This window comes from Phacochoerus africanus, chromosome 2 (genome assembly GCF_016906955.1).
Source record: "Phacochoerus africanus isolate WHEZ1 chromosome 2, ROS_Pafr_v1, whole genome shotgun sequence".
Taxonomy (NCBI): Eukaryota; Metazoa; Chordata; class Mammalia; order Artiodactyla; family Suidae; genus Phacochoerus; species Phacochoerus africanus.
Window position 1 is genome coordinate 108,744,266 of NC_062545.1, and position 26,698 is coordinate 108,770,963.

General features: G+C 42.0%; 1 protein-coding gene across 1 annotated transcript; it reads left to right on the forward strand.

Annotated features, from left to right (window-relative positions):
* The first annotated feature begins 5,282 nt into the window (after positions 1–5,282).
* ST8SIA3 (ST8 alpha-N-acetyl-neuraminide alpha-2,8-sialyltransferase 3) lies at positions 5,283–15,225 on the forward strand. The gene is made up of 4 exons (XM_047769433.1): positions 5,283–6,449; positions 7,812–7,931; positions 10,593–11,150; positions 14,444–15,225. Exons 1-4 carry the CDS (start codon positions 6,271–6,273, stop codon positions 14,724–14,726), a joined length of 1,140 nt encoding a protein of 379 aa, XP_047625389.1. The 5' UTR covers positions 5,283–6,270; the 3' UTR covers positions 14,727–15,225.
* Positions 15,226–26,698: the final 11,473 nt, after the last annotated feature.

Consider the following 26,698-nt stretch of genomic DNA (forward strand, 5'->3'; position numbering starts at 1 on the left):
TGAATTTTATTTTAGGGCCCGCACCAGCAGCATATGGAAGTTCCCAGGCTAGGAGTTGAATTGGAGCTACAGCTGCCGGCCTACGCCACAGCCACAGCAACGCTAGAGCCAAGCCTCATCTGCGACCTACACCACAGCTCATGGCAACACTGGATCCTCAACCCACTGAGCAGGGTCTGGGATCGAACCTGTGTGCTAGTCAAGTTCATTAGCACTGAGCCACAATGGGAACTCCTAAAATCCCATTTTGAATAAAGGTGCTGGGAACTTGGCAAAGTTATTTAATCCCCCTTAGTCCCTTTTCCCCATATCTAGGGAAAGGAATAAAAATACCGTCATAGATCATGGTCGCAAACATGACAATACAACAGGCAGGTCCATAGTGTCAACAGAGTGTAGCTCAGTTCCCACTGCCCTACTGGGGCTGCGTTTTCCAGTACAGGGAGACCCAGAGACCTCTTCCTGTGTTCTCTGTGAACACAATACCCAGGGGCACGTGCTTATAATCAGGAGAGGGGTCCAGAAAGAAAAGGGGATACTTCCTCTGTGGAAGCCCTACTCATCAATAAATCAGCAAGCGGTAGTGTGTTTTTAAAAATTACATGGAAATTTTACTGTTTTTGTTATACAAACAAAAGTGCTTTTTTTCCTCTGCTCTCAAAGATATGTTGTTGATAATTACAGTTTCAGAAGCACAAGGGACAAAAACTGCCCCAAAACTCAAGATGAAGGCTAAAATTAGATTTCTTTTAAAACACCTTCCCTGATGGTACCTAGGCAATGGTATTGTGGCTGTTCTCACCACAGGTGATTTCCTGTACCCACAGTCAATGCAATAAAGAGACACAATAGACAGAAGAATAGCTTAATACTTAACTGTAACATTATTTTTCATGCTTCTCTAAGTATAATACCTTAGCTTCAAGAAAAAGTAATAGCTGAAAACATGTGAAAAGTCAAAATTCTATGCAAGGACCCACGAGATTAACACGATTGAACACAATAGCTCCTTCCAAATCATTTCCTAAAGACTGGGCCGCAAAAAGCCTTAAGACAGCTTTCCAAATATATTTTATTTATTCATTGAAGAAAAGGCTATTTGAAGTTCTTGTATTCCTTTCACCTAGAGATGCTTCACTGAGCTTTAAGTCTGTAGGTGCAAAATGAGTAATTCCTCAGCTTCTAGAAAATGCAATCATTGCAAACATCAGAAATGTTAAAATTTTATGCAAAATGTCTTTTATCAAGATACAGATAAGAACCTTGAAACAAATACTTCAAACCGGTCTCAGCATTTATGTTTAAAAAAAAAAATGAATACATACTCCAAAGCCTGTGAAGGCACAGAGCACCTCTGGATGCCAACAGTGGCATCTCTAGGGAGATAAGGGCAGGAGGGAGGTGCATCCCTCCTGTGCTTTCCATTTGTATTTAATTAAACATCTCTTCAATACGTGAGCCAATGCACCCACCCCTATCAAGGTGAACAATCTTTCTCCATTGTCAGTACTGGAGACCGACCTTCTCCCAAACCTGAACCTCAGGTATGCCATAGAGCAGAGAAGCTCCTTGCCTTCTTCCCACACTGAGCATCAGCTGTGCTGGGTGCTGTGCTGACACTAAGGATACAGTGAGAATAAGATGCTGTCTCCTGACTGTCTCCATAGGAGGGCTGGGCACTCTCTCCATCCTCCCCCACCACCCCCACCTCCCCGACACACACACTCAGCTTCAGCCCTACCCAGCCTTCTCCCAGCCCCAGAGCAGGCCACTGCTTTTTAGATGTATCTATCACTCTAGTCTTTTCTTTATTGCCAACCTCCCTCCACCCTTGTGACTAAATGGCTTTTAAAAGAACTAGCACGGGAGTTCCCATCGTGGCTCAGCTATAACAAATCCAACTAGTATCCATGGGGATGCAGATTAAATCCCTGGCCTGAATCAGTGGGTTAAGCAGCAATGCCATGAGCTGTGGTGTAGGTCACAGATGCAGCTCGGATCCTGTGTTGCTGTGGCTGCGGTGTAGGTCAGTGGCTGTGGTGTAGGCTGGCAGCTGCAGCTCCAATTTGGAAACTTCCATATGCCACAAGTGTGGCCCTAAAAAGACAAAAAAATAAAATATAATAAATAAAAGAGGTAGTATGCATTCTCTTCCTCAGTAACCATGAGACACAATAACCAAGAGAGCAGATTTAAAACCTTCTTCCTCTTGGCTCTGGAATACTGTAAAAGCTGTTGAAGCCACTAGCTGTGTGACTTTGGCAAGTTTCTTAATCTCTCTGAGCCTCAGTTTCTCATTTGAAATGGCAGTAGTCATTGTATCATCAGAGGGACTGAACAGAGATTGAATGAAATTAGTTATGTAAGACGCCTAGTATAATATCCAATACATAGCAGGTGTGCAATAAAAGTGAGATGATATCATGATCATCATCAATGGTGGTAGTATTAACTGGTTCTCACTGTCAAAGGACAATGCCTTCAAACTTTCCAGGCCTGCACGCATTTCCAGCTCTCCGTCTCTGGACCTGCTCACAAGCAGTATGCAGCAGCAGTGGAAAGGGTGGGCTTTAAAGTCAAAGAGGCTGCACCTTGAGCAAATCCTTGACATTAGTTTCTTCAGCTATAAAGTGAGGAGAATTATGCCTTCCTCACCAGGTCAAGGTAAAGATTACAGATAATGTATAAAAAGCATCTCTTCCCCGACAAGACCATAAGCATTAGGAGGTCAAGAATGATTTTATAGGAGTTCCCTTCATGGCTCAGTGGTCAAGGAACCCAACTAGGATCCATGAGGATGTGGATTCAACCCCTGGACTCGCTCGTGGGTTAAAGATCTGGCATTGCTGTGGCTGTGGTGTAGGCCAGCAGCTACAGTTCTGACCCAACCCCTAGCCTGGGAACTTCCATATGCCATGGGTGCAGGCCTAAAAATAAAAAAAATTAAAAAGTGGGGGAAGATTTTATAACCCCTGTGCCTGTCCATCAGGATGTCTGATAACCAATCACTTAATTTAATTGATTGATGAAAAAAAACAGAAGTAAATAAATGAACGATGCCATATCTAACAAAAGACACCATCCCTCCCAGCCTTCCCATCCAACCATCTAAATGGGGCACATAAATTATTCTTGGTAGGTACGGATTGGTAAGGAACTACAACACAGGGCAACAGAGCCATGTCTGCAAAAGGTAGATACTTTTGCAAACAAAAAGTGGGCGAGGGAAATATGTGTGTCCAAAATAACAACTTCCCTAGAAAACATTAAGTCAAAGGAGTCTTTCACTTCTGTATTTCTTGTATTCACCCTCCTATACTCCTGTAGAGGTCTGATTTCCAATAAAAGCTGACAGTGATGTTTTGTAAAAATATCCTTTTTTTTAATTTACTAAGGAGCTATAATCCCAGGCCTGAAAAATACCATATCTAGTAGCTGCAGCTGCTCTTTGAAGCAGTATATCCAAGATTTTTCCCTCTGGTAATTACTGAACAATCATTGTCACCTTCAGGCCTGGCACAGGATTCCTGTGTGCCTGTTTATTCTCTGGCTAATTTGGGTCCTTTACATCACATGACCTTCAGTGATCCATATGCAAAATGGGAATCATCCTAGTAAGATTTTATTTAGAAAGTTCACAGAGGTGTGCTAGGCATAGGTAATATATCAATTTTTAAATACAGGCAGAATGAGTCCATATCATATGTCCTAGGAAAGCCTGCAGTGCTATTTTATAAAGAGAACCAAAGAGTTTCTTGATCTTTGCCATTTTCTGTAGGAAAATGCCTCCTGAACTACATCCTTCTCTATGCCTTCTGTAGCAGGATATTTATTGGGTCAGAGAAAGACACAAAAAATTGCCCAAGCTGTTTAGCTCATATTTATTAACTGCTTAATACAGGCCAGGAGCGGTGCCAAGGTCTTTACATGTCTTGTTTAATCTTCCCCCAAATCCTGGGAGGTTTTTATTTTGGTTCTGGTGATAAGGAGCCTAAAGCCCAGAGATGCTGACAACTTACCCAAGGTCACGGAATCAGCCTTTGAAGTGCTGTCCTGCTGGTTTCAGAGCCTGGTATGTAATCAGTACTCTGGCCTCTATGGTGTGTCCCCCCACTTCTTGTTCAAGAAAAGTTTTTCCAACATATATAATTCTTAGACAGCTCTCATAAGATCTTAACTCCTTTTGGCATCTTACACTGTATTCATATGACCTTCTTTTTAAAAAAAAAGATTTATTCAAAAAATATAGTTCAAGTATTCACCATGTAGGCCTTCTCTGAAGTTTTTACATAGTCAAGACTCCCATGGAGAAAAGATTATTCATGTCCTCTTGACCCACATTTTTAGATTCTGGTTAGTGCAAAATTCTTCAGTAGGTGCAAAATTACCTTTCCATTAGCAACAGGCAGTTGCATTCTGTGCACTGCTATCCACAACCAGAAATATGTTTCACAGGGTGCTCTTTAGGCGCTTTAGTCCTCAAACATTTATTAAGCATGCCTCTCCATAGACAGTGATGCAGGTAGTATGTAGAAACAGGGCAGAAAACATGGCCCTAGTTCTGCAAGAGTTAACAGCCCAGGAGGTCACCACTTTGAGGAATTCATGGCCCACAGACAGACCATAACATCAGGTCCACCAAAGCCCATAAAACCAGAAGTTCAAGAGAAAAAGAAATCATAGCCACCTTGGAAAATATCAATTTGCTTTACTGGAAAAGGCTCTTGAAGGCCAGTTTCTCACCTTCAGCCTCCTTCTTTGGTGCTTATTGACCAGTTTTGGGAGGACCAGGCCAAGAATAAAGCTAAGGGGAAGAAGCCACAAGCTAACTGCAAAGGACAGAGCTAAAGAAACATGTGGGTTGCCTTCTGAGCATTCAGCAGCATGACTGAAAAATGAATTAACTTTTATTTCCAATGGATATTAAAACAGGTAATACGTGAATATGCTAAAACAAATTGAAGGTCAAGCAACACAAGATGTTAGGTGGTGTGCTTTCCTTCCACCTTCAGAGGCAGCCTCTCTTACCTAGTACTTGGGCTTCTCCAAAAGAGAGTTCTAGGCATTTATAGTGGACAGAGATTTATAACATCCCAGCTTCTGGGCTAAGCTAAGCTTCAGGGCTAAGTTGACTGACCCATCCTGAAGGCCTGGACACAAGGATGAGTCATAAAAGTGGGCAATGGAAAGTTAAATCAGGGTGAACTGCTCCAGGCCCAGGTCAACTCTGGGGCACCCGCACCCATGCTGTGACCCTGGCCTGAAGTGTGCTGGAAGTCTGACACTGGAAGAAGGACAAGGCAGGAGGAGCCAGGCCCTCCACATTCACAGCTTACCTCGCAACACTGCTAAGTATTACCCATCTTTTAGAGAAAAGTTAAAGTATGCAGTAGGGGCAGAAAGTGGATAGGGGAGATTCTGGAAAGTTCCAAAGAGGTTTTAGTGCTCACAAGGTGCAGCCATTATTTAGGGCTTCCCTGCTGGGGTGCTGGGGCGGATGCTGATCTGTGGGGTTCAGGGCTGTGCTCAGTGCTGAGGAGAGATGTTTTTAAATGTCTACCCCTAAAACCACTCTCCCTGCATGCAAAAGCACCCAGCGGTGGTATCCTCCAGGACAGCAAATCCAGTTATTTATCTCTATATTCCACTATATATTTATGAAGTAATGAATTGCCCATTAAACTAAGTTTGGGTGTCTGTCTCGCCACAGCCACCCCCTCGGCCACACTCTCAACGGGGAAGGCCGCTGACGTGGGCTGCAGCCTTCCAGCCTCAATTCCCCTCCCTCTGCCACCTCCCCTTCATCCCTCCCTCTCCCGCCCCTCCCACGGTTATTTGGGAGATTAGAGTTCATTAATTAAATCCTGCGCTTAGATCGAACTGTAACATTATTCCAATCACATTTATCTTGCAGGCGGCAGAGGAGATGGCAGCCTCGCTGGAAACGCGCGGGGGAGCTTGAGCCGGCGGCCGGAGACGCACCGTGCGCCGCTCCATCGCCACGCCGCCGCGCCCAGACCCTCCATCTTCCTGCTCAGCCTCCTGGCCCCGGCTCGCCCCTGCCTTGGGGGCCTGGCTTCTCTCTGGGGCTCCTGCTTGCCTCTACCCTCTGGCCCTCCGCGGCTCCCTTGCCCGGTCCCCCTCCCTCGGCACACACGCTGACACGCGCACGCGAACACACACACACTCACACACACTGATACGCCAGCGAGCTGCTGGCCGCTCAATGGACCGATTTCCCCTCTTTTCTTGATCCCAACCCAGCCCGGGATGAGAAATTGCAAAATGGCCCGGGTTGCCAGCGTGCTGGGGCTGGTCATGCTCAGCGTCGCCCTGCTGATTTTATCGCTCATCAGCTACGTGTCCCTGAAAAAGGAGAACATCTTCACCACTCCCAAGTACGCCAACCCGGGGGCGCCCCGAATGTACATGTTCCACGCAGGATTCCGGTGAGTGCGGGCCTCTGAGCGCCCTCAGGTATCTGGTTTATGGGGGCGAGACGTCGGGGGCGGAGGTTGGTGTTTTGGCTTCTCCGAGACACTTTGGGCAAGATAACTGCGTGGTCCTTCCGTTCCTATCTCTGACTCCCCACCCCCGGCCCCCTAAGCTCCTAAAAGCCGTTGTCCTAATAGTGTGATTGCATTCTCGTATTCTTCGGCATCCCTTCCCCCATTTCGAAAATTGGGGGAGGGTTTAAGGAGAACGATGGTGGAGGGAGAGGCCTTGCGTGTATTTGCGAGGGAGTATGGAGAGATGGACACGCGGGAGGTGAGTGCCTAACCTGCGCCCTGTCCGCAGACTCCGCGGCTGGGCTCTGGGCTGTCCCGGGCGATTTAATGGCGCAGGCGCCGGACTCCTCTTGCGCTCTCCTCCTTTTCTCTCCCCCACCCCCTACCCCATCTAATGATGCGCGGGTCTATTCTCCTGAAGCCCCTGGGGTATTCTACATCCATCCTTTCCCCCCCGCCGCTGCCATCACCGCCCCCCCCCCCCCCCACTTTCCGGGATTTCTGCAGTTCCCCCGCCCTCTGCGGGAAGCGAGCCTCCTAAGAGCCGCCGATCCTCAACCCCAGGTCCAAGCAGGGCGCGAGGCTGGACTGAAAAGGCTCCAGGCAAAGTGAGGCTCGTGAAGAGCCTCTGCCCCTACTGTGACCCCCTAGGAGTTCTCCCAGCAGAGCCTCTGAGGGGCAACTACAAACTACATCCTGTGGTCCAAGCCAGGCCCGAGGTGTGAAACCTAGAAAAGCTCCACCGGGGCAAGGAGTGGAGTTGGCCAGCTGTTTCCGGGAGGTCCCCAGTCAGAGGACAGAGAGTGAAATCAGACAGGCTCGGGAAGGAAGAGGTTAAGGAAGAAGCCACCCCCCTCCTTCCTCTGGGTCTCCAGTTTCCTCTGCCCTTTCTCCAAAAATCAATCCGCGGGGACCGCGGGGGCGGCGCGGGTCTGGCAAGGGGGTGGTGCGGCCGCTGTCCGCGGTGCTGACTCCCCGCTCCTCTCTGCTCATCACCTTCTAGTGGAGCGCGCGGCTCCCGCCCCTGCTCTCCGTGAGACGGCCATTTTATGGTTTCTCCCGCACCCGGAGGGATGGACAATAGAGACGGATTTCCCCAGTTTTCCTTCTTCCTCCCGAGCGTGGGTGGGGAGCAGAAGGTGGGGCAAAAGAGAAAGGGCTCTGGGGCCCCATGTAGCCGGTGCGCGCGTGCCAACTGCCCCCCATCACCGCCCGCTCCCAACCGGCTGGACTTTAATGGCTACCTTGACTTCCCCTAGCTGAGGCCAGCACGTTTGTCTGTGTACTCATGCTCCTCTCCAGGTCACAATTTGCGCTGAAGTTTCTAGATCCGTCATTTGTGCCCTTTCCGCATTCTCTGACTCACGAACTCCAAGACAGACCTAAGTGGACATTTAATCGGACAGCGTTTTTACATCAAAGGTAGGATAGGGGGAAAAAGACCCAAGATGTTTTGAATTCTGGAGCTCAAAAAACGAAGTAATACAAAACAAAAACCTACACACACACACACACACACACACACACACACACAAACCCGCCCCCAACCTGAGGTGTATTTGCACTGCCTTCTTGGACTAACTGCACAAAGTCTGGTTAGTAACCCTTTTATATTTATGTAGTGCCCTCTCATAAAAAGGAAACATCAAGAAGACCAATTTGAATGGAAGAAAAAAATATATTTCCAGTATCCTCCCTAACTTAGGCTTAATTGAGCACCATGATTTACAGTTAACATGTACGACTAATACTGCCAAAGCCATTTAAATTTTTTTTAAAGATTAATTACAAAAAGAACACCCAATGCATTTTTATTCCCCCACTGGAAAAACTTGAAAAAAAAATAAAAAAGTATTGTCTCATTGAAACACAGAAAACACTACACTTCTTCCCTAACAAATTACTAGTGAAAATCTCAGCCCAAATATATACAGGTATTTAAGTATGGTTTTGTTTTTTTAAACTGTTCTCATTGAACTTTAGTAGCTTTTAACATATTGTAAAAGCTACCGAACATTATTCTTAGTTGTCTTGTAGCAGCCTCATTTATACGTGAAGGAATTTGTGTGTATGTGTGCTGGGATTTTTTTCCTCTGTTTTTTGAGGTGAGGGAAGAAGGTTGAAATTTTTTCAAATATATTTATTCTCCCCAATGATTCTGGTCTAGTCTTAGCAATCCCAGATAAGTCACTACCCCTTCCTTTTCAGTGGGATTATTATGCTGCTAAATGGAATGTGAGCCATCTAGTGTATTCATTAGGGCTATGAATACTTATTTTACAAATACTTATTTTACCACTCTATTTAGGGTGTGTTTTCGTCACAGAATTTCTAGTTACTGCACTCTTCTACTTTAATCTAATGATGGAATTAAATTCAGCAGATATTCATGGTGTCATGAAAATGTTTACTTGAAAAGCTGACATACATATGATTATGTTAAAAACTTTAAAACACTGTTTAGAAATTAGTCCATGACAATAATTGGTTAATTCTAAAACTCTGAAGGTTTTTTTTAACTTTTATGGTTTTAATCCAATATTAATTTTATATACAATCCAGAAAACTTTCATTGGTACAATACATTATATCTTTTCCCAAAACGTATTTCTGACTCAATAAAAATATTATTATGGGAGTTCCCATTGTGGCTCAGCAGTTTTGAACCTGACTGGTATCCATGAGGACATGGATTCGATCCCTGGCCTCACTCAGTGGGTTAAGGATCTGGCATTGCCATGAGCTGTGGTGTAGGTAGCAGATGCAGCGCAGATCTGGCATTGCTGTGGCTGTGGTGTAGGCTGGCAGCTGCAGCTAGGATTCAGCCCCTAGCCTGGGAACTTCCATATGCCGCAGGTGCTGCCTAAAAAGCAAAAAAAAAAAAAAAAAATCCTTCTGACACTAGACCATATGTTCCAAATAACCAGTTAGAACAATTTCTCAAAACTTCCCTCCTTTCAATCCAGTTATTAAGTGATCTTTAATTAACTTTCCCAGTGTCATTTTGAACTTACTATATCTTTATAACAGTTTGTAAAGAATGATATTAGTAACTTTGGGATTAAAGTTTTCAGTTTATGTTGCTCTTAATTTTGATAAATGAAATAATTTTAAAAAATAAAATTCCAAGTAAAGTAATGATAGGCAAAGCATTTTGTTTCATTCCTGCTATTTTTTAGACAAAAGACACAGGAGAGTCAATGTTATTTCTTAGAGCTGGAGAACCTAGTAGAAGAGTAATCGGTCTCTCTTAAATATTTTAAATAGCCAAGACTAAGAGGAGATGCTTAATTTCACTCAAAGCTCAGCATGAAAGCAGGCAGAATTAGTGCTAAGTATCACCCTTGCCTTGTTGATCTTCTGAATTCTTAGACTATAAACACATTTTTCAGGATTTGCAATAGCTTCTTTTCCTAAGGATTAGGTTTCTCTAACTTGATTTGTGTTTCTATATAATAAAGTAGAAAAATATTCCTGTTTCATTATTCAAAGGACATTAATGAGATTATCATCTCATTTCTATTAAATATTCAACTACTCCCACCGCTATGACCATTTTCATATTTTAATAATAGATAGTATTATACTGACTCATATCTATTTGGCTCTTATTTGGACACTGTTGATATTTGATACTCCTCGAACACTGCAGTCCAATAGCAAACAAGTAATCTCTAGTTACAAACTCCAAGTTACCAATGTTTATGCATTAATGTGAGCTCTTTGGGGCCTGTGTAAATTGTCTTCCTGTATTTTCCGACACAGTTTGGCCTATGCCTCCCCCTTGATCAAATACACTTTGCAGGTAGAGCAGAAAACCAAAAATCTGGTAGCTGAAACTGTAAGTAGCTACATTTGCAGTCCTCAAAGGATTACACCCAAAATTTGACAGAGAGATTAGCACATATCTGTAAATTCTGAAGCAGTTCTCCCTTCAAAGACCACAGTTATTATGAATGTATAATCTTTCTTGGATTCAGTGTGCCTATGATTCTTGTCTGAATGAAATGGCAGCATAAGACGTGAGATGGAAAATCAATTCTTTTGAATGGGATACATTTAATGAATTTCTTTTTATTTTAGGCAAGAAATTCTTCAGCATGTCGATGTAATAAAAAATTTTTCTTTGACCAAGAATAGTGTTCGGATTGGACAACTGATGCACTATGATTATTCCAGCCATAAATATGTTTTCTCTATTAGCAATAATTTCCGATCACTGCTTCCAGACGTGTCACCCATTGTGAATAAGCATTATAATATTTGTGCTGTGGTTGGAAATAGTGGGATCCTGACAGGGAGCCGGTGTGGACAACAAATAGATAAATCAGATTTTGTTTTCCGTTGCAATTTCGCCCCTACGGAAGCTTTCCAAAGAGATGTTGGAAGGAAAACCAACCTTACCACCTTCAACCCCAGCATCCTGGAAAAATATTACAACAATCTTTTGACCATTCAGGACCGTAACAACTTTTTTCTCAGTTTAAAAAAGCTCGATGGGGCCATTCTTTGGATCCCTGCATTTTTCTTCCATACCTCAGCAACTGTTACCAGGACATTAGTTGACTTTTTTGTTGAACACAGAGGTCAGTTAAAGGTCCAGTTGGCTTGGCCTGGAAATATAATGCAACATGTCAACAGGTGTGTATATTTTATTGCCTTTAACTCATACCCTACCAGATGGCAAATCAATACTGTAATCTCTTGGGGGTGGGAGCTATCTGATTAGTTAGTTGTTGTGGTTAGCTTAGTACTTTAGGGCAAACTCTTATATTTTGTAATGAATGAATGATTCATTCTGGGTAACATGTTCAATCTTCTATCCCAGCTGGTAACCACATGGAGGGACTGGTGTTTCATCAGCCTCCCCTCTCTATTTCCTGCCCCCTTCCTTGGTGGTATGCCTAACAAGCAGTCATGGAAATCACCACAAATCAATAATTTTCTTTTAATGGACAGCTATGTCCCAATAACGCCAATGACTAAAGTAGACAAATCAAGATTTAAAAAAAAAAAAAAGCAGCAACTGACTTTAAATGTTCCTTTTTATTTGATATTTGGGTGGTTTTTAGATGTCCAAGATTAGAAGACCACCTAGATAAATCAAAATTGTACAGTCTACTTTTATAATTTTGGATTTGAGTGCCAAAACATGTGGAAAGTATTTTATCAACTCATTGTTGTCCCTTGTAATCAAAAAGACGGAGTAACCAGAAATGCAATATTCTCCTCTAATCTGATGAGTCTTAACTCTGGCTCTATTTTAGAATCATTTGGAGAGATTTAAAAAATACTCTTGTCTGGGCTCTACTTCAAGTGATTCTAGTGTAATTTGTCTGGTGGGGGAGGGAGAGGCTCAGATACCCAGTATGTCTTAATAATTCCCCAGATGATTCTAAGAAGCAGTCAGAATTGAGAGACAATAATGCAGGACATTTTATAAAAACAAGATTAATTGCAGAATTTTTTTTCTTTAAATAATCTGAGGAAACTGCCTCAACTCTAATCTCCCCTATGTGAGAAGCCCCAGTGGCTTAACGTACCATCCAGATAATCTGCAAGTTAGAGTGGATTCTGGGAGGTCTGGTAAACAAAGATTCTAAATATTTTTTCCCATAGTAGATTATTCACTACTGGTAGTCCTCTAAAGTCTTCCAAATTTAAGATTTGTGTAGTTGATCTCTCATAGAGGGAGGAATCATCATGTGATCAACTGGTATGTATCTAATAGGTAGGGTGATGTCAGAATTCAGTCCAAACTGGAACTTTCACTTTGAAAGAAAAAGGGCACTATTAAGAATTATAACAAAAGATTTAAATCAACTATACTTTAATAGAAAAACAATTTTTAAAGAATTATAACAGACAAAAACTGGGACATTTCCAGTTTCCTGGGATGTATGGTTACTTTTTTAAGAAGTCATGTAACCCAACTCCTAAGTTTAAAGACAAGTCAGTTCAGGTACAAAGAATGAGTTATCTACCCAACATCACTACCCAAAATGGGAAGAGCCAGAATTAGAAGCCAGGCCTCCTGCCAACCTGCCCTGTGGTCTTTTGACCTCATCATTTTGCTCCCTCCTTGCTCCATTTAAGTTCAGCTGTACGAAAAGAATTGTCAGAAGTCATTCTAACTCCTTAGGTAAGAATATTAAAAACCTAGGGCATTCCCATTGTGGCACAGTGGAAATGATTCCATCTAGTATCCATGAGGATGCAGGTTCAATCCCTGGCCTCAGTCACTGGGTTAAGGATCCGGCGTTGCTGGCGTTGCTGTGAGCTGTAGTGTAGGTCGCAGATGCAGCTCGGATCCTGTGTTGCTGTGGCTGTGGCGTAGGCCAACAGCTGTAGCTCCAATTTGACCCCTAGCCTGGGAACTTCCATATGCTGCAGGAACTGCCCTAAAAAGAAGAAATAAAAAGTTAAAACCTAGACTGAACTTTTAGATTTCAACTAGAAAGGAGAATGTCCCTTTGAAGCCTCAGGTAGTGAAGAAGGAGACATATTAGAAACTTCAGGAAGCAGCCTGTGTGGCCCACACTGCCCTCAACCTTTCAGCAGGCCACAGAATCAACCATAACACCCACTCAGGCTAGAACCGAATGCATTGGTTCAATGAAAACTTGAAAGAAGTGCAGTCCATGGAAACTTGATTCATGAACAGTTTGAAGATGCCTGTACAGCCATCATAAACTCACATACATACACTCCACGGCATGCTCAACTCTTTGGCAGCATAGGTAGGAAGGCTTCAAATTACTCTCTAAATATGGAAGGATATGGAGGTTCCCAGGCTGGGGGTCAAATCGGAGCTGTAGCTGCCGGCCTACGCCACAGCAACATGGGATTCGAGCTGTGTCTGCAACCTACACCACAGCTCATGGCAACAGCGGATCCTTAACCCACTGAGCAAGGCCAGGGACCAAACCTGCAACCTTATGGTTCCTAGTCGGATTTGTTAACCACTGCGCCACGATGGGAACTCCTAGAATTTTTTTTTAATTCAGGAAGTGGGAGTTCCCTTCATGGTTCAGCAGTTAATGAACCCAACTAGGATCCATGAAGATGCGGGTTCAATCCCTGGCCTTGCTCAGTGGACTAAAGAGACTCGGTGTTGCTGTGAGCATAAGCTATGATGTAGGTCACAGATGTGGCTCGGATCCCAGGTTGCTGTGGCTGTGGCATAAGCTGGCAGCTATACCTCTGATTCGATCCGCAGCCTGGGAACCTCCATATGCCGTGGGTGTGACCCTAAAAAGCAAAAAAAAAATAAAAATAAATAAATAATTAATTAAACAAAATTCAAGAAGTGTGTAAATACTTTTCTTAGGTCCTGGCACACCCGAGAAGGGCTCAGAGCCCCTGAGTAGAAGATAAGTAACAGGGAATATGATTTTTTATAAGAGGGTAGAAAAAAATAAGTCCCCACAATCTTTCCCAACACAAGAAGAAAGATTTAGTCCCCAGGTTTGGGTGAGGAGCTAACAGAGGAGGACCCCTGAGATTAAACAACCTCCTTCCCACTCCCATTGCCTTCTGTGTGGGAGCCTAGTCGTCCCTTTGGTGGGCTTTTGTGGCATCACCACTGAGTCAGAGACACCACTCACTAGGACAACCCAAAGGAAGGGACGGCTTCAGACATGTGCTGCCTCTAGAGTAGCACGGGAGCCGTCTGTTATTAATAGCTACTCTGCCTGCCCTACTGAAATTCCCAATAGTTTTTGAAATAAGGGCCCACACTCACTTTGCACTGGATCTCACAAATTATGTAGCTGGCCCTACCCCAAGGTGTTTTGTGGTCTAAAAGACAGACTCAAAGCAAGTACTATTTAGGTTACTTGGTTAAATTCACTTCCCAAACCAGTCATATTGACCACTCTGGTTGAAACCCTCAGTACTGGCCTCTGAATCAACCTGTACTTATTGTTCCACAGGTACTGGAAAAACAAACATTTGTCACCCAAACGGCTGAGCACAGGTATTCTTATGTACACCCTTGCATCAGCAATATGTGAAGAGATCCACTTGTATGGATTTTGGCCTTTTGGATTTGATCCCAACACAAGGGAAGATCTTCCATACCATTACTATGACAAAAAAGGAACCAAATTTACCACCAAGTGGCAGGAGTCCCACCAGCTGCCTGCTGAGTTTCAGCTGCTATACCGAATGCACGGGGAAGGGCTCACCAAGCTGACTGTGTCGCGCTGTGCCTAAAAATTCCGAACAGAAAGTGCCAAATGGCTGATTTAAAAGTGCCCCAAGTCACACTGAATAGTCAGAATAGAACCCTAGAGAATTTCTTATAAGGACTGTCTGCCATTTAAGAAAGGTGTCTTCTCTCCCTTTTTTGCACTGCTCTTTGAAGGGTCTCAGCAGGACAGACGCTTTGAAGCCACACGATTTTAAACTTGACTGATAAAGGGAACGTTGCATTTGGAACTATGCTGATAATGAAATGGTCTAAAGTATTTTCATGTTTGTATTTTAATAATAAACTGCCTCCCATTTTTTCATGAGGATTAGAGCTGTAGTTTCTGCAGCTTTACTCAGACACAGTCCTCGTAATCCAAGGCCTCTGGCCACTTTGGGTAGGGTTTCAGTTTTGCCTGGGTGGGATCAGACTCTTCAAAGTGAAAATATAAAAAACTGGTTTGCATATATCATATCTCTCTCTCTCTCTCTCTCTCTCTCTCTCTCCTTACCATTCATTCCCCTGGCCCCACCACCGTGAAGTTTGATATTTGCTGGGAATCATACTGAAATACCTTTGCTTGTATATCTTGCATCTGCCCTTGATATGTTCAAGGCTCTGGCTAACTTTGTTGATTCATGACAGACTGAGCCCATCATGATTGATTCCCTTATGATGACTTGGATAAGAAATGCCTCTTAAGGAGTTCTCACCAGTCCATGCAGCCGTTCCCCAGCAGAGTGGTCCCTCTGCGGTGAGTGGCCTATAATGAGCGCATCACAGAGAAAGCCCATGTCGGGGGTGGCACCACATCTGTTGATGTGAGTGCTACTGTGGCAGATTATTCTGTTGCCACATCTGCAAGGATATTCCAGCCTGGGTTGAGTGCCTCCCACAATTCTAACCCAAGCACTGGGCTGGGAATTCTCTCAGAATATAGAGGCAAGGAGTCAGCCTAAGAGCCTGGAACATATAGAGGAAAATGAAAAATACTTGGAAGCTGTTACAGATCCCATATCCCCTAAAGTGTTGTGACCATGATCAGGGCCTCTGAACCAGCAGGGTTGAAGCAGAGCAGAAGCTCTGAGGTTGGCCAGGATGGGCCTCCTTGTGAAAAGCACTGAGGCGAGGTCACTGTGCATATCACTGTGCCATCAGCACTGCTCCAGAACTTCAAGACAAGTTTAGACACTGGTTCTTTATCCACTCTTCTTATTGAAATCAGATATTTAATTAAGCATTTCAAAAGGAAGAGCCACTGTGTAGTGGCAAAATTGGGACTAAATAAACCCTTGGAATTGAAGATGTGTAGGCCCGCTACAGAGGAATTGGTGGCCATTCTCTTTTTCATTATTTCAGCCTTAGGAGTAGAAATCACATGACTCCCATCCCCAGCTTTTCACTGAACAGCACTTTGTTCTTCCAGTTTAGCCCAAAGTCTGGCCAAGTTGATGTTAAATTTTAATAAGAGTTTCTTTCCTTTCCAAATGCCAGTCAAGCACATTTATAATACATTTGGGTGGGGGTAGCTTGTTCTTTTCCAGAAATCTCATCTAGATTGCTTGTAATGTTACAAATACTGTTTAAAATAATTGCTGTAGTTCAGTAATCAGCTCACTGCCCCTCCGTGGGAAGGTATCATCCTGCCTAAAATCAAACCAAATACAACAAGACACAGTCCTTATGCTCATGTTCTGCCTGCTCCTAAAGGGGAGCTATTTATTCTAATTTTTTCCAGAATGCTAATCAGAGCAGCTTACATAGCTCCAGATACTAACCAGTGAAAGAAAAATCACAGAGATTCAAAGGTGTTCTTGACCGTGACACATCTTAACAATGTTGTATACGTGGCAATCGTCCAAATAGATGGGGAGAAATGGGAAGAGATATTTAAAATGGGAGATACTAAAACAGCTCAATACTTGAAATAGTGAGAAGGGGAGATGTTAAAAACATTTTAAAATCCAGTGGTATAATTTAATGGGCACAAAAACCACACCATGCTTGTTCCCGCCACATTAAAGAGGAGAGTAGTACGTGGTATAGGTAGCAGAGGAGGCTCGGAGATCCTGTGTTGCTATGGCTGTGGTATAGGCGGGCAACTACAACGCCAATTAGACCCCTAGCCTGGGAACCTCCATATGCTGCAGGTGCGGCCCTAGAAAAGACCCCTTTTCTCTGTTGGGGTCACTGGGAGATGGATAACTGACAGGAGTGTTTAGTTGGCTCTTCCTAAGCACTTAGTTCATTTGGTTACAGCTAAGTAATATTAATGCGAATATTATATGGGCCAGATTCTGACTCTGGAGTTTTAATCCCATTAGATTTTACTAAATATAAATATGTAGACACTGTGAACTGGGCAGGTTAAATGAGCAAAAGACCAGAATTCCTAACACTGGTTAATTGTTCCATTAGTGGACCATTTAAATCGATCTCATTGGACTTTCTGTCGTGGCTCAGTGGTTAACGAACCTGACTAGTATCCATAAGGACACAGGTTTGATTCCTGGCCTTGCTCAGTGGCTTAAGGATCTGGCGTTGCCATGAGCTACGGGTGTAGGTCACAGATGCAGCTCAGATCCCGAGTTTCTGTGGCTGTGGCGTAGCTCCGATTAGACCCCTAGCCTGGGAACCTCCATATGCCATGGGTGCGGCCCTAAAAAGACATAAATAAATAAATAAATAAATAAATAAATAAATAAATAAATAAATCTAAATGCCAAGTTTGGGGATTTTTTTTTTTTCAATTCAGGGAGATTTTTAAATCTTGCTTCACTCTGAGTTCCATCTTGACCTAGAGTGAGAAGACTTTGTCATCTCCCAACATCATTTAATCTGTCCCTTTCACAAAACCTCAAAATGCTGAGGAAACAGACTTGTCCCCCAGAACTAGAAGGGTTCAGAGATCAGCCTCATCCCCTGTCTCCAGGCAGGGCTTCCTGGGGCTAATCCAAAAAGACCACCATTCCTTCTTCTTTAAAATCTCCGAAGAAAATCCCAAGTCCTCCCATGGTAGCTCACCAAAATTCTCATAATTTATAAATTCCGTGTATACAGCCTATACCCTCTTATTGAAAAATTAGTTCAATGTGTGTGTAAAGGATCTATCCCAGTTTTCAACATGCAGTCAACTGACTCAATACATGGCAGTTTTTAGTATTATTTTTACCGTTAGTTATGCCCTTGACCTACCGTTCCAGCAGAGAGAAAAACAGCCTCTAGCTGATCATACAAAAACTCTTTTCATTTTTAAAGACTGTTTCAAAGATTACGCCTACACAACCACTGTCACAGCCAAAAGAGTTGGTGGGTCCCGTGAGTCCAGATTAGAAAGGCAGTGGTGTAAGTAGCCAGAACTTCCAGGCCTGTGTGGTCAAGAGCAATGGATTGTATCTACAGATACAAACCTCTGGCTTTTGCATTGCTCTTGCTTTCCTGGTTCGAGGTTAAGTGCATCCTTTGTCAGAACTGCTACTCTTTTCATATACTCACGGCGAAGTCCACCCTCAGCTATTAGAGTCAACTTAAAGCCCCCAAGTCTGTCTACACATGACACCAATACAAATGACCAATTCAGTTTCAAAGAAAAAAAAACCCACAAACATTTAGCAACCTGCTTAATGCGAGTCTCTCAGTCTGTATCAGTTTGTCTGAATGTCACATACAGACATGCAGATCCAGGGGAAATGGGGTTCAAGTGTGGCATGAAGAATCCCTCCCACACCCAGGTTTGATGATTAAACATCTATTCTCCTCTGCCTTTGCTTCTGTGTCTTCAGTGTCTTTGACCATTGTACAAGTGCTATGTGTTTAGTAGTATGTGCCTAGCAGAGCTGATTGTGACCACTGTGCCATCTGTCTGTGTATAACTTTGATGTCAGGCACCTGACCATGCGGCTACCAGCCAGGACATGCAAAGGGAGAGGCTCCCTCAGCCTCCTTGTGCCCAGGCCTCCAGTTATCCATAAATGTGGGTGCCAGGAGGAATCTAATTTGGTGAGGAAACTGACGAATGGAAGAGCATTTCTTCTGACTTAGGGCAAAGTACTAATTATTAGACACTTCAGACAGCAAAGAGGTGTTAATTTGAGGCCAATGGTAGCTAGTCCTAATTCTTGACTTTTCAGATGAGAAGTGGGGAAACAGAGGCTAAGTTATTTTCCCAAGATTGCACAGGTAATAAATGGAGAAATTCGGACTCCTCATTTAGTCTTAACAGCATCAAATAAAGATGGGCTCAAAGGAAAAGCGATTTGGTCTGGGGCCCAGAAGGTACAGAAAAGCTATAAAAGAGGAAAAAAGATTCTTCCCGCACCAAAAAAAAAAAAATTATTTCTCAATGCAAAACAGAAAAGGAGATGCTTGCCTAGGTATACAACAGTCCATTGGTAATAACCTACATCCTCTCCTCCAAATGAGAGGAAATACTCTTAGTAAATCATGATTCTGATAAATCTTGTAAATCACAATTCAATTACTGACAGTTCCCAGTTGACAGCTGGAATCCCATCTAATAATCTATTCATCTTAATAAAACCTGATTTTAGTAATAGGTATGCATAGTTTAAAAGGTAAATGCTGAGAATGGTTATGTACTTTTCCATATGTATAACTTTCAGTTGAGGCCTCTTGAAGTAAAAATACATTTGTCAATGCCTTCTATATTGTAATTTCAACAGCAGACTTCACATTATTGCATTCAGTTCGATATGCTAAGAAGATGTGCAAATAATAATGAATAATTTGAGCTGGGTCTTCATGTGCAAAATGACAGACTTAGCGATTTTCTGATAATTCTGGGTCCTTAAATCCTTCCCCTCCCCCCAGTTATTTGACTGTGCCACCCAAAAGTTTCTGTTTAGCCTCTACTTCTCCCTGAATATGTGGAACTAAGCTTTCGCTTATAAAGAGAGTTGGAGCTATATATATGTGGCTGAAGAGCCCAGATATAAGATCATAGGTGCTGGGAACTTAGAGCCTCTGGGCCACCTGATGGACCTGTCTGGGCTCTGTGGCCCAATTAATCAAGGCCACAGGTGAGTCGATATCAAGGACCAAAATAACTAAATACGTCTCTCTCACACTTTGACTGCTTTGCCACATAGATATAACATTTGAGGTGGGAAACATTTTAGAATGTCATTATTGTATTATGCAGTATTTCTTAAAATTTCTTTTTATTGTGATGACATTATTGAAGATATATGTATTTGAATAGATGTTTTATCCTCAGTGAAGCTCATTCCCTTTTTGTTGATTACAATGGAGTCAAGGTGAAGAGCTTGCCGTGGACTAATTGGCTATGATTTGAGATTACATGGGCTTAGAGGGTGAGGCCCTGGATTACGCTGCCAATCCACCAGCAAACAAAGCTGTAGGACATGAGGAGCTCTTTAAAATATAATTCCTGCTCTCCACCCCAGACCTTTGACTAAGAATGTCCTAGAATAAGTCCAGCTCACAAATATTCCTAGGTGATCCTGATGTGGCCATGATTTGGGAACCAGAAATATATAGTAAAGTTGCTATATATATAGCATGTTGACCAAAGCAGCTGAATGTTTATCCCTCCTCATGCAGTTAATATCAGATCTATTCCCTGAAGTTATCACGATACATGGTCATATAGACACAGTCTTAGTGATTCAGCCATTCAACTATTTTGGCTAAATTGACCAGTCATGAATTTGTAAGTGAACAGTAACTGGTCAATTTAGTCAGAAAGGATGCAAACCTGAAGACAGTCAGAGTGGAGACCATGGTTTTAACATACTTTACCCCAAGGCCAGCTCTTTACATTTCAAACTAGGAGAAAGATCTCAGGTCACTCATCTTTATAAACAGATAAACTGAGAAACAGGGAAGTTAATTCACTCAGATTCTAGTTGGACGTCATTCCCAGAGCCTAAAGTATTCTTAAATGGGTCTGATTTCTCAACTTCAAGGTAATGCCCAAAGTGCAAAGTTCTGGGGGTTAAAATGAAATCATTCAAAAAAGAAAAATCAAGGAGCTAAAATTCTAAGACCAACTAAGTATAAGAGAGATTAGTCAGTTGGCACTGGTTGCCTTTTACCAGCCTCTGTTGAATAAGGCGCCACTACCCTAATAAATTTTTGGCCAGGCTCCTTTCCTTAGCTGTGCACATGCAGAGACTTTAATCATCAGAGATACTAAAGATATCCTTTGAATTCCCTTTTGTGGGATTAAGAAACAGCTTTAGCTCTTTGGTGCACTGCTAAATGTTTAACAATTGGCTCTGAAGAATGGTGGAGTCCTGATTTCTAGGACTTGCCAAATTTCCATGGTGTAAATACTCTCATCGAAGTTAAGTTCAAACTACAAACTTGTTGTCAACCAGTTAAAAACGTCACAATATCTTTTCATGAGCCACCATGACCTGACTCCAGCACAGCACTGCCTGGACAATTCCTAAGTCAGTGAGTACCAAATAGGAGGAGCTGACAATGGCTTTAAAGGGTCTCTCAAGTGCCCTCCACCACAAAAAGGAATTTCTACTTTGATCAGTTCTAAAGATTTTTAGTATATTTTTGGGTCTTTGAGACTAAGGACCCTAAAGAGTTCAAAATATCTCCTAGCCATGTGACTTCTAGGAACCTCTGAACAAACTTCTCATTACCTTAGAAAATCACTAGCCGTGGCTTGTCTAATTTCTAAAGGTGACCTTCCTGGTAAACATTCTTTAACACAAGGTTAAACCATGTTTGGCTGATCTTTTCTCATAACCTATATATTCCATCAGCTATTTCCCCAGTTGTCTGATTTTCTCTGTCCAGTTACTCCTCAACCTTCCAACACAGCACAAATTCACAAACATCCAGAAATCAGTGCCTGTGGAGAAGCAGAGGAAAGAACAAGACCTCCAATAAGCTTACCTGGACCCATCACACCTGGAGACGCTCCATGGTTCAAATGTCTCTACCTCACCAGGGGGACACTCAGCTAAGCATCATGCCCAGGACTTGGATATACACTCTGTTGGACTTTATTTGCACTCAGAAAATTTGTAATGGGCTAGAAACACCTCTAAGTAAGAATACAACCAGGAAAACTGTAAAGGAAGACATTATGTGATGCCTTGCCCTTAGCTAAGCTAGTGTAAGGCTAGACCCTGAAAAAAAATCTACCAGCAAACATTTGGCCACTGCAGTCCCTGGCCATTGAGCACAGCTTTCCTTCTTCCTCACCACTGGCTGTAAGTGAAAGCCCTATTCCCTGAGAGTTTATAAATCAGATACACTAGTGAGCCACAGAACAAGCTTTGTTTGAAAATTAAAGGTTTTCTGATGAAAGTCATTCTTAGGTGGGTTAATTAAAACCTCCAGAAGGCAATGCTGGAAAAAAAAAATGTACTAAATTCCTCACACACAATAAGTGGTCATAAGTTTTTATTCTGCCTATAAAAAATCAAAATTAAATCATAAAGAACCAAATCTACTTTCCTTGCTATAGTAAAATATTCTACAGGTTCTGTAAAACATTTCTAGACTGTAAATGTTTGAAACTCAACTTGGATATTTTCCCGCTAATGCTCAAAAGTCCAGGGTACACCTCTGTTTTCTGTTCTTATTAATAGTTCTCAAAAGGAGCCTATTTATCTATAATTAATACACTATAATTTATTTTAAATGAGTTAGGTATATGTTAAAATTTTTTTTTCTGTATTCAGAACAACTTGCTTATAGCCTGGGCACAAAGTAGGCCTTCATCCTCTGACTTTTCTGGACACCAAAGAGGTAAGTCCATAGCTGCAAACAGGAGGAATTTAACAGTAGGCTCCATTTTATTATGAACATATTAACAGCAAAACCAGCATTAAGGAACCAGCCCCACACCTTTATTTATCTAGCGAAGTAGGGAAGAAAAATTGGTAGATAATGGGAGTGAGGTTTGGTCAACATGTGTAGCTGAAATAAAATCATAAGTATTTGCAAAAAGGGAGGGGAGGTTTCCCTCTGAAATCTAGAATCTAGACCATTTTTTAAGACTTAGAATAATGACAGAAATGCTCTTTAACCACATTTCAAGATCCAGAACTAAGCCCTTACTAGGCAGAAAAGCAGCCTTACAGCCAAGAGCCATGGGAGAGGTTTATTGATGGAATAAGATTCAAACACCAAGCATCAGCAATTAGCACTGGAGTTCTCCCAAGACTCTGAGCAAAAACACTGAAGTATCACAATGCAGCATCATTTACTCACATAGGACAGTTACCAAGTTCATAGCAGAACTTCACAACTCAAGATATTATCTCGGATCTAGATTCTAGGTGAATATTCTCAATGTGGAGATGAGAAAACTGAGGTTCACAAAGTAGGAAGTGACTTAACTGCCCAGCTAGTTAAATGGAGCTAGAGGTCTGAGTCTCCCAACCACTGATTCTTCTACACCATACCACGTGGCCTCCATTCTTTAGATGGTAAGTTGACAATCCACTTAAATCAGAAATTAAGACAAAAGAATGTGTGTGATTATCTTCTCTCATTTAACCTACTTGGTTTAACCATTTCATTTTAGCATCATGTTAAAGAATGTTATATCAGTGTAAGATGAGGAACCAAGTTCTTTATAGAATAACGATGGACCAAAAGATCAAAGAATAGGAGAACAGTGAATGTAAGTTATTAAAGAAATGAGCAAGAAGCATGAGTCAGGGAAAATAAACGCTTCTTATGCTGGTATAACTATGGAGCCCTCCCCCACACAGCGGATGCACTCATTTCAGAAATGCCATTTTATGCGGAGAGACTCACATTGAAGGTCCTACTCCTCTCCAGACAGATGAGAAGACCTCTTGCTCTTTGTAAGACGCTTCAACCCTTAGGACTCAGACTCACATCTCTTGTGAGAGGCAGCCTCAGCAGCTCTTAGAAACAAGCTGCCAGACTGATAAGGCCATGGAGGCCTGAAGGAAGCCAGCATGCTGGACTGAGGAACATGTGCATAATCCCTGCCTTCTTGGTGAACAAGGACGACCATCTTTTTCTTTTGTAGAGATAATCGTGTGTATATTGTGACTGTAGTTTGTGAAGAAAATGCAATGATTTGCTTCGACAGCTCCCCAAATGTCCCTGTTAAGTATGAATGTGCCTGCCTCATTGCCTCCTGTGCCAAACACAGTACTGAATGCGTTGTTTTTAAATAAACTGTTTTATCATGCATTAGAAAACACTGCTGGTTGTCTCTGTTCCATTCAGAAGACCTTCACACACACACACACACACACACACACACCACTAACACACTGTATCCAATGAAGAGATTAAATGCATCCTCCTTTTCTTTATTCCCTGTGTTTTGAGGGATTCCCTTTGGAGATTTGTAGGACTCTGGAAAGATGGAGCTTGGCTGTCTACAGCTATGAGCTAGCAACAAATGCTAATCGTGCATAATGTACAACTTTTTCCTAGGTCCTTTAAATGCAAATCATGCAATGGGTCTTAACATTATTAATAACATTATTAATTCATTACTCTTGAATGTTACAGTCACATACATCATTTTATCTCATTAGTAATCAGGTGAGAAAGATGCTTAAGGACTTGGTTTCTGATGCACTATTATTGGAAGAGTTAAAATGAGAACCTGACTCTGGGTCCAGGGCTCTTTCCTTTGCATCTTCACACCATTCCAATCATTCTCCAACCACCTCCTCATTAGCGCCTGCCATCACCCTCCATCACCTTACCCTGTGTTTTTTTCATATTATTCTCTTTCCTCACTTGAAATGATAGTATTTATTTATTTGCTCATTGCTTTTTTTTTTTCTCTCTCTCTCACTATATTATAAATTCTACCTTCTGTAAAGCAGGTAATTTTGCCTGTTTTAATCACACTATGCCCCAATGCCTATAAGAGTGTGAGAAAATTAATAGGCTATTAATTGATATTTGTTGGACAAATGGATGGATGGAAGGACACACCAGAGTCTGTGTATCACTTCTACTCTTTTTTTTTTGCCCTTCCCATCTTTGTGCCTATAGCACAGACACCAAAGTCCTCACTCTGCTCTGACTCTGCTGCCTCAGATAGGATCATGAATAAGTATTTGTGGACTAAATGAATAGACAGTCCTAGAATTGTTTTTCTCAATATCCATGCTCCAACATTAAGAATGTCTCTACATATTCATGCTCCAAAGCACAGCCTGTTCTTGTGTTTGGCTGATTTTAATTTCAAGCAAAAGGAAAATTGTGTAAGGTAAAAAAAAAAAAAAATACAGTATGATTAGAAAGGACCCCCCCACACACACACACACACCTTCAGTTAACAGAGTTGCATCTGGGAGGGCTTGCTGCAGAACTCTTTAACTCAAATCAGAGGTCATTATTGATCACTATGTATACACTGTGCAGAATATGAACAGGATTCAAAATGAACAAAATCACAATGCCTATCCTGAAGGAACTTAAAAGTCATCTTGGGAAAACAGTTCAACACATTACAGGGGAACAGCTTTTATCCTGTGCATCTACAGGGAATGTTTGGGATACAGATGGCAGATGGAGAGAAACAGAGTAAATGATGGGCCCATTGACTTCCAGTGGAGACAAGAAAAATTTTAGAGACCAGATGTAACACTCTTATCTTTTCTGAAAACTACTTGACAAACTGGTATTTCCATCTCCCAGCCTGCCAACCCATCCCCACCTCTCACAGAGAAGTAGTAAGTTGTTCTAAAACAAAACAAACTCTTCACAAACTTGGGCAAAACATGAAAGCAACACCAAGTTTACTGCAGGCTCTCTTTGCCTGGGGCCAATTAAGATAAATTACGTTTTTAAAGTAGACTTTTTTACCTAAGAAAATGCATTGCCACTGCTTGATCAAGGCAAAGATTAAAAAAAACCCACTCCTCAAAGGGCCAACTTGACCGGAGGCCCCTGATAGTAAGGAGGTAGGCTTTCTGCCCTGGTTTAAGCGAGAGTTGGGCTCCTTCTCCCGTGGGCCTTCCACAGGGTCCAAAGGCCCAAGGTGGCCCATACCAACTTCAACAACTGAGGTGTCCCTCATTTTGAGTGCTATGGATAAGTCAGCTTGACAAATAGGCTGCTCTGAATACTATCTCAAACCACGCAGAATGTCATAGGTGACCAGGAACTTACAGATTCAGTGAAATCTATGTTCTGGTTTCCAGATGAAGAAACAGAGGCTCTGGAGGGCAAGTGACATATCTAAAGGTATTTTCCTAGTGAGCCACAATTTAAGTATTTTATATATTTTTCTGGCAGGCAAATGACAAAGTTATTTTTATATCAATTAAGAATTCTCCAATCTAAATGAAAATATTTGAAAGGACAATCTGCTCATTTTAGCTTTAACTTTTTACTGTTATTATAAAAATATTCTTTGACAAAGTATTAGAAAAAAGAGATAAGTAAAAGAAAAATTTAAAAAACTAAAAATTTCACCCATTTTTCTGTGTGTTCATTCTAAACCATGCACACTGTTGTGTTTTTTCCTTTTCCCTCCATTTAAAAATATATCAAGAACAGCTCTTCATGTCATTAAATATTCTCTGATAAGATCGCAGAATAGAAGCACTAAAACTTATTTAACCAATTCTCCATTGTTGTTTAAAATTTAAGCTTGGGTTCTTTGCCATTTTTCATTACTGTAAACAGTGCTTCAGTGAACATTTTTGTAATTGAATGTCTGAACATCCATGATTGTTTCCTTGTATAAATCCTGTGATATGGATTTTCAAGAGGCATGACAAATTTTTGTAAAAGAAGTCTTCTTCAATGCCAGTCAGAAATGTTTAAGCAGAAGTTCAATAACCAAACTTCTAAACCTTTATTTCAGTAGAAAATTTTAAAAGGCAAAAAGTTTAGGAAGAAAGCATGCCTCATCAATGTGGATGAGTCCTCAACAGAGAAATAATGCCTATTTATATACTATGCTACAGCACAGAAATAAACTTGTGTTGTGTGCTGCTTAATTCTGTTACTATATTTCTTGTTTAGGAACTGC